At 44.0% G+C, this 13,052-nt stretch overlaps 1 protein-coding gene across 3 annotated transcripts in view; it reads left to right on the top strand.

Moving 5' to 3' along the window:
* The window catches only part of ABTB2 (ankyrin repeat and BTB domain containing 2), a 164,105-nt gene that overhangs the window by 139,888 nt on the left and 11,165 nt on the right, over positions 1-13,052 (top strand). For all 3 annotated transcript variants that reach the window (XM_072039001.1, XM_027458333.3, XM_005022800.6), the window contains 6 exons: positions 300-452; positions 5,648-5,813; positions 9,260-9,349; positions 9,837-9,938; positions 11,557-11,653; positions 12,833-12,968. In XM_072039001.1, the coding sequence (XP_071895102.1) occupies positions 300-452; positions 5,648-5,813; positions 9,260-9,349; positions 9,837-9,938; positions 11,557-11,653; positions 12,833-12,968 (744 nt within the window). The remainder of the gene's footprint in view (positions 1-299; positions 453-5,647; positions 5,814-9,259; positions 9,350-9,836; positions 9,939-11,556; positions 11,654-12,832; positions 12,969-13,052) is intronic.

The raw sequence follows: 13,052 nt of genomic DNA, 5'->3' as shown, positions 1-13,052 counted from the left end.
GCTTGTATTCGGTATGGGCCTGCTTCCCGCAGGGCGCAGCGTGCTGCACAAAGCCGGCATGTCCTGACACGACCCTGTTTGGGATAAGAAGCAGTTCAGATAACCAGGGCTGAGCAGTTCCAGGTCTTTCACCTGCTGCGACCTGCCGAGCAGAGGGACAGTCTGCCTCTGCAGGATGGGTTTTACCTGCTTTTGCCTCCTCCAAGCAGGCCCAGGAAGCAGTGAAGCGTGCCACTGAATCTCAGGAGCAGATATCAGGCTGATGTTAATTACGATGCCTTTTTTCCTTGTTCACACAGACCCTTCATGCTTCTCCCACCGCTGATGGAGTGGATGCGAGTAGCTATCACCTACGCTGAGCACCGGCGCAGTCTGACAGTGGACAGTGACGACATCAGGCAGACAGCCAGACTGCTCCTACCTGGGCTGGACTGCGAGCCCCGGCAGCTCAAGTATGTGGAAGGAGCTTTATAAGCAGCTGAAGTAATTGTAACCTTTACAGTGTTCTTCTCTCTGTGTTTCATGACAGCAGGATCTCAAAATACTACATGGGCAACACATGCCCAACTTCTTAGTGCTCCAGACATAAAGGAGCTTTGGCCAAATGCTGCAGCTGGGATAGAAGGATTTTGTCATGCCAAAAGTTGTGTAGGAAGAATGAGATATAGATTGAAATACAAGTGTCTGTTCATTTATGCCTTGGTCTTAATTACAAGATAATTCTTTGCTTTCTGAGATACCTTGATGAAAAGTATAAGCACCTTTTTAAAATCCTCCTCCACTCACAAGGATTGAACAGGGATTTATAATTAGCTTGGTTCATTACCACATCATAGATATTTTATTCAGTGTTTGTAGTCTCTTTAAGTTGCTCTCATTAACACTGCTTTTGATATCAGAGTTATATCTTGAACATTAGTGCAAGGTAAATTCTTGCTTCTCAAATGAATTTTGCACCCCATATTAACTGTGGGTTAAATGAGTGGGCTGGACACGTTAATAACAATGAATAGTACTTTTATCACGCTCTTAAGTGATGAAATGATTAGCTGAACAGATATCTATATTATTTCTATTAGAATACTTTTTCATGAACAAGAGAAGCAACGAGAGGCTTTTAATCAGGAGTCCTCCATCTGTTTTTGTTGCTTTTTACTTTACCTCCTGGCAGCCAAGTAGGCTCTTGCTTTTTGCTACATCTCTGTTCTCCCCATTTGTGAAATGAGGGATACTACTTAGCCACAAAACCTAATGCAAAGCTAAATTAGTTGGCAAGTATGCTGGTGCAATTAGATGACTGAACTCTGCTCCAAGCTCATTTGTGGCATGTCTGCTATTTCTGACTCTGCCAGATATGATAATTCAGGTTAAGACTGTTCCACGTAGCTGCACTTTAAAGGGACAAAGCGACACAGCTACGGAAGCTACGAGGTGGTGCCCTTTGAAGCCACATCTACCCTATAGCAGCCCGCGCTGCTCCCGTCAGGTCAGCCAGGTGGGTGAGCTCAAAGCGCTGTGGACCCGCTGGGTCTCTGCTGGGAGCTGGTACCTCAGGGCCGTGTGTCAGGAAGGAGAGGCTTTCCAAATGTTTCCTCGGCCGCAGCCGACTCCTGGTTCTGTTCTCAGCTGCCACTTGCCACTTTTCTCCTCAGATGTGGCACCTGGCTGACAGTGCTGCCAGTCTTTTTAAAAGCCAACTTAAACAGATGATCCGTGGGAACTGTGTGAACTGCAAGGAAGCAGCTGGGCTTCGTGTCCACAAAGCATGAATTGTGCACTTAGTCCAGGAGCCTGTAGCACGTTTCTTTTCCTTTTACTCTGCCAGTATACGTGTGCTCAGTGTCAAGTAAAGCACGAGTTGCTCAGGTTTATGTGTGGATGGTAGGTGCCAGTTCATACGGGCTAAGCAAATGTTATATACGTGCCTAGTTCTTGCCAAAACCTTTGAAATTCTCTGTTGAACAGGACCACAGAAAACTAAACTAATTACAAGCGCTTCCAATCAGTTCCATAATTTTTCTTTTGATCTCACCTTTATAAAGACGCTGGCTTTCAAAACTGAATCCACGCCTTCCACTCTATCTCTGCACTTCTTTTTGTGCACATTAGCATACAGAACACAGGTGGTCCCTTAATTTATAGATCATATACCTTAAAAAAGGAGGGGAGGGGGGGAGAGAAAAAAGAAGGCAGGGATTTGGGTTTTGGTTTTTGCTTCTGATATGAGCTAAAAGGAAAGACAGCCTTGCTTAACTTCGTTGATCAAGTTAAGCTTGATCAGATCTTTGTTCTGAACTGTCTTCCCTGAGTATTATTTTCAGAGGCCTAAGGAAGTTCTGTGATGTGTGGCATGAGATAAAAAACATTGTCTTTTTGCTGCATGAAAGAATTAAACTAACAGAAAAAATATGAGGAGAGAGATGCGCCTCATTTGCAAGTGCCTGTTATATCATCTTGTAAAGCAGTCATCTGTATCTAGCAATTACAACACTTTTAAGGGAAAGGAAATCTTGGAACGGAAGCCGAATTTATCCCTGGCTAGCTGTGCGGCAACAGGCAAATTGCAAATAGCTTTTCTTTATGACACACAGCCTAAAAGTCCTGTAGTGAGTTCCTTGCAGCAGCGATGCATCAGATAGGGAATGTTGGAATCCCTGAAAGAGAAGCTGTGCAGAAGAACAAAGTGCAGTTAGGATAACCTGAAATGTCAACCTCTAATATCTCTTCTCTGAGACAGACTGCTTGGGCAGCATGGTTATCCTGAGCTACTGTTTGTGTCTGAGTGGATAAAGCCTTCAAATACGGTGCTCTCAATTTGTTTGCCACATGATTTATAAACATCTTCTGTACTCACCTATTACTGGTTAAATAATAATGTAAGTGGGGAAATGCTAGATTGCAGAGAGCTTTGTTTCTTTTCCACCTACTTAAATATAATTTTAATATTGCTTTTATCATACGCTATTTTTTGTATCGTTTCCTCTCTGCAGGCCAAACTTAAATCACTCACTACCAATAGCTTCCCTGCATGGAGCAACCCGTTTGTGAAGCCCAAGGAGCACACCAGGCTCCTTGCTCCTACCTCTTTGAGCCATCCTGTCCCAAACTGAGACCTCAGCCCCCTTCCCTTCCCTGCAATCTGGGCTCTGCACCCCCAGGTTCCTCAGTCCAGCTTCAGTTCTCCAGTTATCCCCAGGCACAGCTCAGAGCACTTGGGAGCTGCCATCTGGGCAGCTGCTTGAGCACAGGCTTTACCCTAGGAAGCATGCAAGGGTTTGCCTCTCTCCTCCACAGGCTAACAACTCACGCATGGAAAACCTGCTGTGGGTACAGCTGCTGCACAGCAGTTGTGCATCTGTGAGCTCTTTCCCACTGGCTCATGGAGGATGCTCTAACTTTTATCACACTCTAAAATAAAAAGCGATTTTGCCTCAATCGTAGACGAGCACGCTGTCAAGAGCAACTACTGCAGAACAGCAAGCGTGTAGCAAACTTCTGCTGGGAAGTTTTGCATAGGCTGTGCCCCAGGAGTAAAGCCCACAGAACTTCAAATTCCTGCACCTGAACTTGCCTGCCTGCAGCTGCCTGCTGGCAGCTCCAGGCCAAGCATTACAGCCCACCTTTTTGCCCTGTCTCTCTGGTAGCTCCATGCAACTGCTTTGTTTTGCTGCTCGCTCGGCAGGGCTCATCAGTGAACCGTCCCCCTGCTCCACCAGTGTGTGTAAATAGCACTGAGTGGAATCATGCCTGTTAGCAAAACAGAAACAGTGTGCACAGACAGGTACCGTCTCTGTAAGAACTTCATTTATTTTCTGAGGTTCAACGGCTTTCAAGTTTATAATGTCTTTCTATTTCACTTGTTTGCATTAGAATTATGATTATTATAATATAGCTATGGTATCGTAATTATAAAATATTGTAGCATTGTGATACTGTACCAATTACCTTGACAGAACGAGACTATTAATTGGCTAGCTTAGCTTGAGGACCTGTGCATGTCTAACAGTAAGCCTTACCTTACTGTCATCTTGTGCTCTGTGCGTCCTAATCTAGTACCTGGGTGCTTCGGAGATCTTGTCTTCCTATCAAATACTTGCACTCAGCTGCCTGGGAGCTACATTTGCTCACAGATGCATCTCCAAAGAGCTGGTGACTCCAGGGCTGTCACTCTGCTTCCCTGCTGACTGTTCCCCAAATTGCACCCTGGTGTAGTTCCTCTCTGAGAGCAGCTGCGGTGAGATGCTGGTTTCCCATGTGCAGTGTGACCGGTCACCAGGCTGGGAGTGAGTTTTGTTAACTCAGCATATTGTTCGTTGCATCTGGTCACCATTTGTCATCAATGCAAGTTCAGAAGCATACAAAATGACCAGCTGAATTAATACTTGCATAAGATTCATCCTGAGTCTTCTAAGTGAAGTGATGAGTGTTTTACTTATCTGGCAGGCCATACAAAGTTTCCAGAAGAGGTTAGCCCCGTTGAAAGAGTCTCATTTTTCAAAGGAACTTGGCAGGCTAATATTGCACTCACTGAGAGTTCGCACAAGAGCCTGTGCTGAAAACCAGACAACGAGTAGAGGAGGCACTCACCCTGAAATAACATCAAAGGGCAGCCCATATCAACGCTCAGCTGAGATAGGAAACGCCTCCAATTTGGGAATGTTTCTTCAGCAAGGGAGATAGACCTCCAGTTTTGGAATTCAGAAGTCTCTCAGCAGATAACCAGATGATTTACAGTAATCTCTGAACTCCTTCCAAATGAGATAAAGGTTGTTTGATAGTCAGCTAGAGGATAAGGATTTAATAGAAACTCATAGAAATGTTAGCGTACTTCCTTTGAGGCATTGGAAGAGAGTTGAGAGTGATTTTGATTTGACTTTTTGGTTGTTTGGTTTGTTTTTGATTTTGAATTTGATTTTTTTTCTCCAGAAAAGAATCTGAGGAATAAGGATCATTATCTTATTTTAGAAATATTTTTTATTTCAAAATAATAGTCTGGTAGTCAGACAACATAGCTGTTTCATCCTAGTACTATCAGCTGACAGATATTTTATGTATATGTACACCTTCTTTCTACCTTTTTCCTCCTTAGAAAGTTTTTGTGTATGTTTGATGGACTATGATGTGATATATATGATTTACATGATATGATATACAATGTGATATCACAAATGATGTATAGCTAATTATTTTTTAAAAAAATTATTTATCACAAGAAGCAGAATTGTTGAAATCTGGTTGCTGCAGGTGTGCATCCCGTGACCCTTCTCCTACCATGCCAACCTCACTGCTGTAGAAGCCGTGGGTGTTCAGTGCCCGTTTCAGAACAGGCATATCCTAGCATCTCTTTGCTGTTCTGCTGGTGAAGTTGTGGCGCGAGCAGTGCCTGGTCCAGAGCTACCCTTGTAGTGATGGGCCGAGTGGCAAGGAATAAGGATTTCTTTCTGCCTTTGAGGGCACCAGTGAAGTTCCTCTGCTTGGCCTCGTCTCTCTTCTCTCAGTATTTACATGAATTTACTGTCTCTAAGAACAAAAACTTCTATCTCCAATATGATTGAAGATAGATTTTTCAGAAATGTGGGTAAAGAGAGAGACATGGAAAAAAAAAAAAAAAAAGACCAAAATCCAGAAATTATTTTATCCTTTACAGACCTGAATGCTGCTTTAGTTCCTTCCGGAGACTGGATGCTAAGGCTGCTACCGAAAAATTCCAGCAGGATCTGGGTTTCCGAATGTTAAACTGCGGAAGGACAGATCTGATCAATCAAGCCATAGATGCACTAGGACCCGATGGAGTTAACACCATGGATGATCAGGTATGCCACACGCGTGCACACAAAAAATTCTTTGCATGACCAAATTGCGTTTTCCTTTCTGTGTAGCAAGTCAATATGCAATATCTTAAGCATTGGTTGCCTCTTAGTGTCTTTTCTAAGTCTATCTGGTGTTTTATTCTGAGCATGTACCTCTTAAAAGAAAAAAAAAAAAAGTAAGTCCCCCCTCATGCCACCTCCTGAAAAGCCAGTCAAAGCCTAGAGTGAATTGTTTCTTTATCAGCTGGAATGCAGGGCTGTTCCTTGGATGGCCTGTCTCAGACACTGATGGAAGACAGGTTAATATGCTGGCTGCAAATGGAAAGTCTGATGTTGTCTTAATGCTGAGACTATGTCAAAACAAAGTGGTTTTTGCCAGTGACACTCTCTTCTGGTTCAACAGCTGAAATCCTGTCTGGGTCAGTGATGAGCGACCAAAAGGTGTTGCTGTCTGATGGCTTTCAGGTTGCCCACGTGAAGTGAATTGTGTGTTCTTGGTACAGTTTGGTATAGGAAAACACACAGAGAACCCCAGTGGCATTGGTATCCATTGGGATTAGCTTTGCTGAAAGCTCAGTGTGCCAATGTGTCTTTTTTTTGTTTGTTTTTACGTGTTCCCTGCTCAGCTAGATTTAAGTATGGGGACTTCGTAGTCTGGTTAAGTCTTTGGCTGCTTCTGCTGTCAGTCCCATCAAGTAACAGCAGAGTCTGTTCTCTGGGGCATAATTCAATGCATTGAATTAGCTTTTAACCAAAAAAAAAAAAAAAAAAAAAAACAACCAAAAAAACACCTCCCCAAATAAACACTCATTATAGCTGTCACAGCAACGAGAATGAGCTGTCATGTCTCAGAAACAATAGGATATTTATCAGGAGGAAGGATTTACGTTCAAGTAGAGAGGTTTTCTCATAGGCTGTGTGATACTGTGTTTTAGTGCTGTGACATTTCAGACCAAATTCTGAAATTGGCGCATCTTCCACAGTTCTTTCTACCATCCTGCAATTTAAAAGGAGGTAGACATATGTATGCAAATATGATCAGAATTGCTCCTGCACAAGCTTCCTTTTAGGTATGTAGTTGCCTTATTTACATACCCCATATAACGAGTTTTGTGGTCACAGAGGTAGGGCACTCACAGGTGCCCTTGACATTGACTTTATTAAAGTGACATTGGTGGCAGATTTATATTATGAATAAAGCAAGTCTGCCACTTACTTCCTTTATTTTTTTTTCTTAAGTTTTGCAGTTTTGGCTTATGTAGACCTAAGGACTTTTGTTCTGCCAAAAGCAGAACTGCTGTGTTCTTGCTCTGGTATTTTGCACCGTGCACCTTAGAGTCCTGGCACTGGTGCCAAGCCAATCACTTCTCACTGAGGGACATTTTTTACTTGTCTACAGTAAGCCAGCTGTTTCACTTTTTTTATGCGTAAGGACCCTGCGTTGTAGGCAACTCGCTGGAAAGGTTGAGGACCTTATTTATCACTTGTGTCACTTATTTATGGTCTTGTTATCATTCTGCTGCTGCCTTCTTCTAGCCAGCCCTACTGTGAACAGGGGGGTCATACAGCACTGGCCGCTCTGTTGCCTTTGTAGAGTGCTGCTCCCATGTTTCAAAACAGCGTGTTGGTAGCGATCAAGGAGGGCAACACATTTCTCTCTTTGGAGACAGAGTTGCTCTGAAATTCTCCCCGTCAGTGATTCTGGAGCAACTCATCATTTCAACACAGCAAGCAACCTCCATCACACTACCAAGCACAGAGAATTAAATCCAGACTCTTAGCAGTGAACTCTGACGTAACTGGAATATGAAACCCCATCCGAATTTTGCAGCTAGCTTGTTTTCCCCTTCCTGTAATGCCAGTATGCCCAATTCAGGGATAACTGATGTAGGCACAGCACTAGAAAGCAGGTCTCTATGTCCCGTCGTAGGATAGAAAGTTGGACACTGGCACCTGGTAAACTCAGTTGATGTATTTTGATTTCCTTTGGTCACGATGAGTCTTTTTCAAACAGTGCACGGTAGGCAGGCAGCACTGAGTCACTGCAAACAGGTGTGACTGCCTCTTGTGTGGCAACTACAGCAAAAGGTTTTTTGCAAATGCTACAACTGGAATTGTTGGACTAATTTAGCATATAGCCTTTAGATCCAGGTTCAGGTTTTGATCACTCCCAGACTGTGAGCACATCCAGCATTAAGGTCTGTGTTCAGGCCCATTTCTACACATCTGTGTGTGTACACAAATTTCAAGAGAGAACTCTGAACAGCTTCAGAACCTGAACTTGGAGCGGGACCTTCCTTGTATTCACTTCTAGCTGGTACGAAGCAGCTCGCTGGTTTCATGCAATCTGAAGGGTTAGGAAAACAATCTCTTCTTCCCTATGAATACTGACTGGCAAGCAGGGGATGCAAAGCTGATATTGGAGGAGGGGAAAAAAATGCGTCTATGTTAACCTGGTAGCTTTAGAACCCTGACCGTGGCAGTAAGTACGGGCTTGTGCCTGCAGACCCAAGTTTAGAATTCTCATGTTACCTGTCTATATTAGAACTGGTCTCCCTCTCACAGCCCCAGAAAACCAAACCCACCCACCCTCCCACCCCTGAAACATCTTTGCAAGTGCGTACGGCTGCCTCAGGTGCAGGAGGATAGGAATTGAGGCTGTTTTGAAAAGATGCCTTTGCAGATACAGGACCAGAACTCCTCTCTGTGAACTCTACTTCTATTTTATGATACGTGGCTGTCTAAAGACAAAGCTGTATTATTCATTCAGTTCGTGCAGTTATATTATACACAATGCACTGCAGAAATGCTACCTGTGAAAAATTCAAACAAAGTAATTAGGCAAAGGGAAACGCTGTAGGATGTGAGCAGGAATGAATTTTACTAGACTGTTTCCTTTCTGTCCTTGGCTACTCCTGAAATTAGCTGTGTAAGTAAGGCTCATTTCTCTCATAATTCATCTCTGAGCCGTCACAGTTTGTTGGTTAAGTAGAAAGAGAGAGGCAGATTTATGGGATTGAAATGTTGAAATATTGTGGCAAATAGGATTTTAGCAATGGGGATATGTTGCCAAATAAATTCATCTGCATACTTTTGTGTTGTTTTCTGCTTTCAGTTCATCTGGCTACAAATGATCCAAGAAATGCTATTTCTTTTTTGGCAGCCTCTGGAAAACTCAAGAATTGTGGACAATACATGGCTGGGATTTTCAGTGATCCTTTTGTATTCTTTCAGTCTTGTCCCCTGATTTTTTGTCCACATTGCTTTCCTGTATTAACACATGGTGCCAGCTCTACACAGAAACTAAAATGTTTTCAACATGCGCGTGTGCTGTCACTACACGTGCCTGTGCGCACACATACGCACTGTGAGATTCAAACTCAGTGTCCACAACAGATTCACCGTTGTAAGGTATAGAAAGGTAACGTGTTTTTTTTCTTTTCCTGAAGGGTATGACCCCGCTAATGTACGCCTGTGCTGCTGGAGATGAAGCTATGGTCCAAATGCTTATAGATGCCGGAGCAAATTTAGACATCCCAGTAAGTAATGGAGGAAACTCTCTGCAAGATTATTCATTCTTGATCTGTAAATTAACAAGAGCAGCTAAGAAATCACTATGAAATCTCTTGTAGCAACTGAAGTCTTCCCTTCTGGAAGCCCTTACATTGGACTCAAAGCAAGGCATTTCTTTCAGAAATCACTGCTTCAGGGATTTAGGAGGGGGAGAAAAAATGTCAAGATCTCTTGGAGCACTCAGTGGCTGCAATTATGATTGGCACTGGCAAGCCTAATAGGCATGGTGCGGGTAAAGGGGCTTCCTTCCTGAAAGAGCCGCCACTAGGAGAAACCAGCAAGCCCATTAAAAAGGCCCAGGGGACTGGACGGAGTGAGCAGTGCTGGCAGCATTTTCTAAATGACATTAGGTACCATTCCCTGGGGCTGTCACTTACAAAGGGAGAAGCCAGTTATGTAGAAGTCTTAAGATATGCTGCAATGGTTAATGACTACCTGGTTTCCTTTGCCCAGGTTCCCAGCACCTCTCCGCGCTACCCTTCAGTCCATCCTGACAGCCGGCACTGGACTGCTCTCACCTTTGCTGTATTACATGGGCACATTTCGGTTGTGCAGGTAAGCTGCGGAGATCCTCCAGTCGGGAACCATTAAGGCAGACACTGAGGGACTGGCGGGCAGCACTGAGCTGAGTGCTGAGCAGCACCCTCACTGCCAGGTGGCTCGAGTATCTGCCCCACTCCCTTTTCTATGCAATTAATGCAGGGAGTAGCAGAACAGTATGAAATACCAGAAATCCTACCTGAACTTCAAGGGGATCTCAAAACTAAACACAGCAGGTAGTCAGCAGCTGCTGAATTTAATTTGCCTTCTGCTTAAAGAGGAAAAAAAAAAAAAAAAAGTAAGCAAATGGAGGTTGCATACAGTCAGTTTTTGTTTGTGTACGTTTGTAAATAATTACAAAGATTAGATCCCACCTGGCAAATTGCCAGTACAGCCTTTGGTATTACAAAGGTTGGACAGCCTTAATTTACAGGTGTGGTAAGAGTGATTCTCCCAGGAGATGTAGCCAGGTATATCAAAGCTCCTGCTGGACTGCATACCCACAGTGTTTGTTTCTCTTATTTTGTTTAAAACTTATAAAGATTACAAAAAAAAAAAATCTCATTTGGCAACCATTCCTTAAAGGGTAGATGACGCTTTCTGGAATCTGTGTATGAAATTACCTTTGCAGTTAAGGTCTGCCCTGTGGTCATTGCATGGAGTAGTTGGCATCTCGAGAAACAAACCAGCCCGTGGGCAGCTGTCAAGCTCTACAAACAGGTTTAAAATCAGTGTGAATGTATGTGCTGTTAGTGCCGAGGCCAGTGTCAACTGGTGATGGCTGAAGCTGTTCAGTCGTGACAGTGTTACACAACAGCCATCTGGACCCACCCTCAGTGGAAGAAGCTCTGCCGCAGGCAGGAGCCCAGCGCTCATCTTTGCTGCCAGGGGAGAGGGACGGCACCCACGGGGCCGCATGGGGAAGCGGTGCTGTCTGGGTGCCCTGCTGCTGGCTGCCCGCACTGCTCGGCCGTAAGAGATCTCACCGCCGGGTAGCCTTCTCCCCTGCATCTGGGAGATGTGTAATTGCCCCTGTGAGTAGCTTGTTGTGTTCAAAGAAAGCCGGTTCTGTGTGTGGCAACTCACTGAGGCTGCCAGGGCCTCCTTATGCAGGCTCCATGGGGCCGAGAGACGGAGGGGGATGTTTGGCCTCCAGGGCCAACTCCCTGAAGGTGTGCACTGTTTCCTGCACACAGCATGAAGCCAAATGATGGACTCCCTGCGCTCAAGAGAAGCTCTGATTGCAGAGCTCTTTGGAGCTGGGAAATTACAATAGCAAATCCAGATTCATAAATGAGATTTAAAAAAAGAAAAAAGATATTCCTCAAGCTGCCAGATGAGATTTTTTTCCCAGCATAAACTCACAATTCAAAGTACAGTAAAACAACAGAAAATGAGAAGTCTCTAAACTGACATTCAAGCAGAGGCTTTAGCCCTAGGCTGATTAAAGAAATGCATGAGAAACTTGCCTTGCAATCAACACTTTGCTTTAGCCTTTGAGATGTTCCTTTTGCGTGCATGCACTCTTCATTATGAATTTACTGGTGTTCCTTTCTTACACACAGCCTCTTCTTTTAAGTCTTCCTAAATTGTTCTTTTTCTCGACTCCTTGTCTTTAATGTGTCTGTTGCAGCTGCTCTTGGATGCTGGTGCCCATGTTGAGGGCTCTGCTGTCAACAGTGGAGAAGACAACTATGCTGAGACCCCGCTCCAACTGGCTTCAGCAGCAGGTAAGTTATGCACAACCTCAGCACACTCCATCTTCTGCTACCACTGAACCACAACTGATTGATGCATGGGTCAGGTATCTGTAAAATGTTAGGATTCACTGCATTTTGAAAGTACTGTGGATAAAGATATCAAGTTCAGTATCCACGAGCTGGATACTAAAAAGCCAGAATTTTTTTTAATTTATAAACCACCAGTAGAAACCCAGCCTGGGTTGGCATTGGCATTGATTAACAGCAGTCATCGCATGCAAGAGCTGATGGGCACTGAACGACTGTCCGCTTTTGCCAGTAGTGCCAACACTCCTCCCGCCAGTGGCCTCCACAGTAAAGCTAAAACAACTCCTTTGCACAGGGCACTGTCAAGAAAGATAAAACAGCTACTGTCTAGCCTAGGCATGTCTCTGACCAAATAATTTCCAGATGCAAAAATCAACAAGTTTAAATTCAGCCTAGGGAAAGAATAGCTTTTATATAAATTTGTTTTATTAATTTATTAAATGTAAAATTCTACATTTCTTCTACTTTGCTGTCATAAGAGAAGTTTAGCATTCTATGAACAAGTCTGTGCTAGCCTAAACGTACCTGTTGTTTTTCAACACTTCCAGCCATTTTTATTTTTTTTTCTGCTTCATCTTTGTGTCTTCATGAAGATGAGTCTCTGCTTTACTCTGCTCCGAGCTTTACTAAAGGGATAAAAAAAATGGCCTCTTCCCTTCCCAGTGACAGATACACATTATGCTAGGTCTCTTGCCACCACTCACTACTATAATGAAAACGGTGGAAAAGAGGCCCAGCTGAATGTGAACTGCACCAACACATCTTGTCTGCAAGGTGATTTTATAGAAGCTGTGGTCAGCAAGTGCAGTGTACAGCAGCTGCCTTCTGACCTTCTCTGTTAAGCTCACCCACCAGCAACTGAACAGCTGAGACTCTGCTTGTGCGTACTGAAAGCACTAGACCAGTTTCTCTTCCTACCTGTAGCTAGTTGTGCACTCTTACATAGGTTGGCTGCTTTGTGACTATTCCCCCCTCTCAGAGACGCTATGAAGCGTAACGCATGCTTGCAGGATGCTCTGAAAGCACTAGCTGTCAGCACAGAAGTTGCTAGTACAGCCTGCCTGCTAACAGTCCCATGTTATGCTGAAAGTCACCACTGTATTTCTGTCAATTGTTTCCTAGGGAACTACGAGTTGGTCAGCTTATTACTAAGCAGGGGTGCCGATCCCCTCCTGAGCATGCTGGAAGTCAACAGTATGTCTTCATCGCTTCACGAAGACATGAATTGTTTCAGTCATTCAGCTGCGCACGGGCACAGGTAAAGCTCCATTCATGCTCAGAAGAGTGGTTTTGCCTAAGGCTAACGCACTGTAGGTATTCCTACCTGACTTTGTATTGCATG

The sequence above is a fragment of the Anas platyrhynchos genome, chromosome 5, assembly GCF_047663525.1.
Source record: "Anas platyrhynchos isolate ZD024472 breed Pekin duck chromosome 5, IASCAAS_PekinDuck_T2T, whole genome shotgun sequence".
Lineage (NCBI taxonomy): Eukaryota > Metazoa > Chordata > Aves > Anseriformes > Anatidae > Anas > Anas platyrhynchos.
This window is presented reverse-complemented; position numbering and strand designations above follow the sequence as displayed.